The sequence below is a fragment of the Manduca sexta genome, chromosome 18 (genome assembly GCF_014839805.1).
Source record: "Manduca sexta isolate Smith_Timp_Sample1 chromosome 18, JHU_Msex_v1.0, whole genome shotgun sequence".
Classification (NCBI taxonomy): Eukaryota; Metazoa; Arthropoda; class Insecta; order Lepidoptera; family Sphingidae; genus Manduca; species Manduca sexta.
The window spans coordinates 2,479,885-2,486,349 of NC_051132.1; the positions used below are offsets into that span (position 1 = coordinate 2,479,885).

Sequence of the window (6,465 nt, forward strand, 5' to 3'; positions counted from 1 at the left end):
CAGCTGTCCCCAACAGCATCTACAATGCTCTGACGCATCTGGCCCGCAAGTATAACAACCCAGTGTTCTACATCACCGAGAACGGCTGGTCCAACACGCCGTCCACCGGTCTGCAAGATGACGACCGCATCACCTACTACCGAGCCTCGTTCGAGAGCATGCTCAACACCCTGGAAGCTGGTGTCAATCTCAAGGGGTACATGACCTGAGTCTCATGGACAACTTCGAGTGGTTACTAGGATACACGTGAGTACCGAGTCTTGCAAATCGGCTACAAGAATGTAAATTTCAGTGGGCATTATGTCAGGTTAATTACAGAAAGGCAGCCAATAATCCTACACTATTGTTCAATTTTAACAATGTAAGAAGATAGTAAAATCCTGTTTTATAAGTTTCAAGTTTTTATTTGTCAATTCTCATATTAGACAGCTTATGTATTACTGTTTATGTGGGAAGATGTATTATAGTGACATTTGTATTTGGTCTACTAATACATTTATGTGACAAGTAGTATTCACGTAGAAATTGTGAAAAAGCCGACAAGCGTAGTCCTCTGAAATCTTCAACAAATATTTTAAAACAAAATACTCTGGAAGTTAAAATGATGTTACCTAATGATATTTTTTCAGGAACTTTTCGGCCTGTACGAGGTAGACTTCAACAGCCCAGAGCGGACGCGCACCTCGCAAAGTCCGCCTTCGTCTACAAGGAGATGTTGAGGACACGCACCATAGACTATAGCTACGAGCCACAATCCCTTGTCATGACCATAGACGAAGGACACTAGACTACTGACTGTAAACAAAATTATCGAATACGGATATTATTGAGATGTGTAAATAAATTATTAAGAATTAAGCATTTTAATTTTACTCTAACGCGCAGTGTTTAGTATGCACTAGGCAGCCCCGGATCTATTGGCAAGCCGGGGCCCGTGCCCCGAGGCGGCAAATCAAATCTTGGCAGATGAATACACAGCTCATAATTAACGCAACATTGACTACTGAGATACCTAGAACATTACACATATAAATTATTTCCCGTGGGGCGCGAAATGATGATGAAAAAGTTAAAAATATAGGTAGTCAGTGCATTATCGCATTATCCAGATTTTGCCCCGCCTCCAAAAAATCCAAGATCTGGGACTGGCACTGGGCGGCACCGCGCAAATAATTTTGGGGACGATAGCCAGACACTTTCCGTCAGAGGACGCCCGCAACCCTCCTTAATGCGCTAAAGATGGCTACTGCGAAGTTTTAGTTGGTATTGCCAGCCATACGGTGTATGTAGTGCCTCGGGACTCGACGCGGCCATCCGCGGTTTTTTCATCTTTCTAGGTGGCTTAACGCCGAATCAAACCCAGCATAAACGTCCAGTCGCCTTATGGAGGCTGGGCAGTACTAGTAATTGTCTACCTCCGCGACACAAAAAAAAAATTCTTACCCAAGATCTGCTCTTGCCTATCCCATATACGATGCTATTGTATTATCGAGGCGACGAAATATATTATCTTTTTAAAAAAAATCGGTGTAGAATGATAAAAATGTACAACAAAGGAAAGATAATGTTTATTTTAAATTAAATATTTTTTTGTCTTACATGTTATACATCAATAGAAGCGTAATTTAATATTCATTTTAATTTTGCAATTTAATAAAAGAATTCTTGTTGAAAAAATAAATTTTATTAAGAAAGCCTAACAATGTGCTAAAACCAAAAAAAGATTTCATGTAAATTAAAAAAACTAAAGCATAAGTAAAAATTAACTAAGAATATTCCTAAAAACTTTTTAATAATCTGTTGGACGTCCTAAGACTTTAGCGATCTACATTGGCGTGGCATACTGAGAATGAGGTTATCATTAGTAGCCTGTGGAGTAAGTCTCCATACTCTGGAAAGGAGTGAAAAAAGTATTTCTTCGTGTTCAAATTTTAGGGAATAATAAAGTTCTTCTTTCGAGTAAATTCCAGGCATGCTCAAGTGCATTGATATCGGCGGACTGAGCAGCCCACTGTAACTCACTGAGTCGCCTGCATCCAGCTTCCAACATACCGACAGCCTTAAGCATCTGTTCCCGAAATAAATGACGACGTGACTTAAGGCTCAAGAGTCAAAATGGCAATAGCAATATTTATATCAAAATAAAGAAATATCTATAACTTAAAACAACCTCTAAACTTTTTACGTAAGAAAATCTCATTAATAGCTCTCAAAGTTAAGTTTTTCCTCCATATTTCGAAAAGATTTTGCTTTTTGATTATATTTTTTAAATTTAGAACATTTTTTTAATGCTTTCTACCTATATTTTTAAACTTTAGTGGCCAGTATCTTTTTTAAAGAGGCTTCATAAATAAGTTTGATATACTTGGCTTGTTTCCTAGACTTTGTTGAGTCGATTATCGATATATATTTTGTACTACGTATGATAGATTTGGCGATCCGAATGTTCACTGTGTTCAACTAAATAGAACTGCAATCCATTCAAACTGACTTTAGTATGGTCAATATTGACAGCTTGTAGTTGTGTAAGGAGTGGCGCTTATAATATAAAAACTAGAGTCAAAGTGTAAACCTGGATTTGAATAAAAAATATTAGTCAAATTAGTAAAATTATGTGTTTTCAAGTGAATAAATAGGTTAGAACAGTGACGTTTTGGATGCCATTTTAGTTCAAATTTTGAAGAAATAGTTTTTAGATTTCGTAAGCCTCTGATATAATAATTGACAAATACATCATTAAATGAATACAGATTGATGTATGTATATGTATGATGTTTTTGTTATTGTCAGGAAGGTTCTTGTGAAAGAAATATTCAAAAAATTGCGCGGAAAATTAGAAATTTAATTTAATTTTACATAACTGTTAGTGGTTTGAAATATAGTGGGACGAAATCATGAAGTACATTTGCCATGGACTTAAATTTTAGATTATCACACTATAGTATATAATCCTACTATTATTATAAATATGAATGTTTGTGAGGATGGGTGTATGTATACATATTATGTTTCTTCCAATATCTTTACAGTAATGTTGGTTATACATCAGAATAACACATAGGCTACAATTTAAAATAATTTTGTGTAATTTGGTCATAATATAACGATACATATCAAGTACACACACACACATCATCACGCATTTATCCCCGAAGGGGTATGCAGAGGTGCAACCAAGGCACCCACTTTTCGCCGAGTGTGTTCCGTCCCAGGATGTGATAGGGGGCGAGCCTATCGCCATATCGGGCACAAATTCCCCAGACTCCGGGCTAATATTGAGCAGAAAAACCCAAATATCACTTTGCCCGACCCGGGATTCGAACCCAGGACCTCAGAGCGCTGCCGTACCGCGCATGCAGTACAACTACGCCACCGAGGCAGTCTTTAGGCAGCGTTAGCATTTTTTTCCTACTTACATATCAAGTAAGTCGGAAAAAAATGCTAACGCTGCCTAAACCGTTGGAGTTAAACAAAAATGATGTACCGTGGGATTGTTTGTCTTAAATTGGTTTAAATAAAAGTCCGCGACAGCATTATCTATTCATTTATGTGAAAGCGAACTGAAAATAGTGAACTATAAATAAAATTAAATCGGAAACTTTTTAGCGGACTTTTCCCCGGAAAACCCTTTCACGTGGGCAAAGCCGCGAGCAAAAGCCGGTATTACATAAATATTATTTCTGTGGGCAGATCATAAACAAAAAACAAAGGTATAAAAACTTCTGAAAACATAGATGATACTTATAACACTCCCACTTACGCCTTTATCTTCGAAGGGGTAGGCAGAGACGCAACTGGTTTACCTACTTCCCGTTCTGTATATTCCGTCCCATGATGTGATAGAAGCAATGATTAAAGAGTATAGAGGATGGGTAATATGGTCACGTGACATGCGGCACATTTAATGCATAAAATGGCGTCGACTCCGCCCCTTACAATGGTGATATGCTAGTACCGAAAATTTTGTATCGACATCGAAGAATTAAAGAGAGACAAACAAGCCCAAAAAGATCAAATACGAAAAGGGTTAGGTTCTACCATAATATAAATATAACAAACCATAATATAAACAAACAAACTGAAACTGATTTATAAGTAACAATTGTTAAACAAAGCAGTACCTGTTGTGACAAACATCCAGTTGTGTTTGATCTATATTGGTATGTTGCACTATTCCTTGCTAAAAATTTAAGTTACAGATTAACATATTTACTTAATACATGATAAATGGAATAACATAGCGTAGTCAGCAATTATTTGGTTGGTTTTATTTTATTTTATTATTATGCTCTTTGATCGAGAAACATAACTATGTTTCAGCAAACTAAAATCAATGAGCGTAAAGATGGTGGTTAAGATAATCAATTATAATAATTATTTGCAATAACAACAATATGATTACGTATCTATTTCCGTGCATGCAAAGGTTGCTCGAAACATAAGACCGCCAATTGTAAAAATATATCTTACATTTCATCTTTATGTTGTTTCTTTTATGTTTATCTATTCTTTTGTGTAACAATTCTAATTTTATTCATAACAATATATTAAAGTAATATTACTATTAGGTGAAGTATAATAATCATTACTATTTTACTTATCGGGAATATTGTTGGAAAACAGTTATCTTTACTCGCGTTAATTAAACGTGTGCTTTAAGCATATCTTCTCAAAATGTAAAGAACGAAGATATGTATTTGGTGTAGGATTCCAATCACGTCGCTCAATATTCTCAATTCATTTTGCCTTGGTTTTAAATTTTTTTGGTAATCTAAAAAAATATTCTAATTTCACTTAGTTTGTCGTTCTGGATAATACAATATTGATGTGTGCTCTAACATTCTTTCAAAGACAAAACCGTAACTGATAAACGGGCGTCTGTTAAAATATCGATATCAATAATTTCTAAACAAATCCACCCATCCCTAAGCTCGTGTGTAAACAAACATAATGATTTTAATGTGTATAAATCACGCCTAAAAGGGTCCAAAGCTTAACAAACCAGATCCACATATCATTTTAATTGATAAAACAAATCCAAAAAGTAAATATACAAAGATATTTGCTAATTTTCGGTAAAACAGTTACTAACCTATGAAAAGATATTTCGGGGTCTTTCTTGCGTGAATTCGATTTGCATCCTTTCACACAACACTGAGTCATTTTCGAAACGTATCTAATACACTAATAATCACCCTGAACAATTGAGAATATGATTATATTACTTTTAAATTCATTATTTATGAAGATTTGTTTACATCGTCTGACACTACATGTACTTGCTGACTGGCCTGCAATAAATGGCGTTTCTGCCGCAAGGCGGTCCCAGTGTGTTGAAGTAAACGAAATAGTCCCATATGCGAAGAAAGCAATTATTTTTGTCTTTTTGTTGCGTTCCAAATAAGCTTTGAGTAAAAGAGATAGACATATATATTGACAATTCTGCGTCGATTTCCCTAACATAAATATAACTTATTCATATAGCTAACTTTTGAGGCCTGTCCTCTTTATATTTAGTCATTGGATAGGAGGCAAGTTTGTCGCCATATCGGGCACAAATTCCTGACTCTGTATTAATGCTGAGTAAAAAATCCAATATCACTCTTTAGCCGACCCGGGGATCGAACCACCATCCAACTTCGCCACGAACACAATCATTAATCAAATATCCATATCGTAGTTACATGTCAAAGCAGATTTGTTTTGACATCATTTTTAATATTTTTATATGCATTGTTATTTTTAATGGACATGTATAAAAATTATAAAAGTTAAATTTAATATTTTTTTACAATTTCTATAGATTTCTCCCAAGCCGAGGCCCCGGGCTCTTCAATTAAAATCCCTTTAAAATTCCTATGGAGGTTGCCATAATATATTCTTATCATACTTCTTACTTTTACTTATTAATATTATTTATTATTTATATACTATTATATATAGCTGAAGATTTTGTTTATTAGTTTGAACGCGCCAATTTTACTAGTTCGAATTGAAAAACTTTTATTAAAAGAATTTTCGATAAATGGGCTACCTAAAATTAAATGTTCGATAGCCCTTTATCGAGGAAGACTATGAACTATATAACATTACGCTATGACCAATAGAGGCGAAGCGGCGAAAATTTATTACTTTTAAGAGTTTCCGTTGCGTGCGCTGTGTCAACAGTTGCAACAAATATGTATTAATTCTCTTAAAAAAAATCAAAAAAATATATTATACAACAAAGTCCCCGCCGCATCTGTGTGCCTGTTAGAAAGCGATAAACTCATAATTACCCAACGGATTTTTATGAAATTTGGTAGCGACATAGTTTGCAACCTCGGGAGGACATGACTAATTTCTATTCCGGGAAAAAAATATAGAAAATTTATCCTGGAAAACCCTCACACGGGCGAAACCGCGAGCCAAAAGCTAAGCGAGGTAAATCTAAAGTGTGAAGTGGGCAGATCTCCGGCAGTACTG

General features: G+C 35.3%; 1 protein-coding gene across 1 annotated transcript in view; it reads left to right on the plus strand.

Annotated features, from left to right (window-relative positions):
- Nucleotides 1–209, plus strand: part of LOC115453032 (lactase-phlorizin hydrolase) — a 14,621-nt gene extending 14,412 nt beyond the window's left edge. The window contains 1 exon segment of the mRNA XM_037439904.1: nucleotides 4–209. Coding sequence (XP_037295801.1) covers nucleotides 4–209 — 206 coding nt within the window.
- The last annotated feature ends 6,256 nt before the right edge of the window (nucleotides 210–6,465 follow it).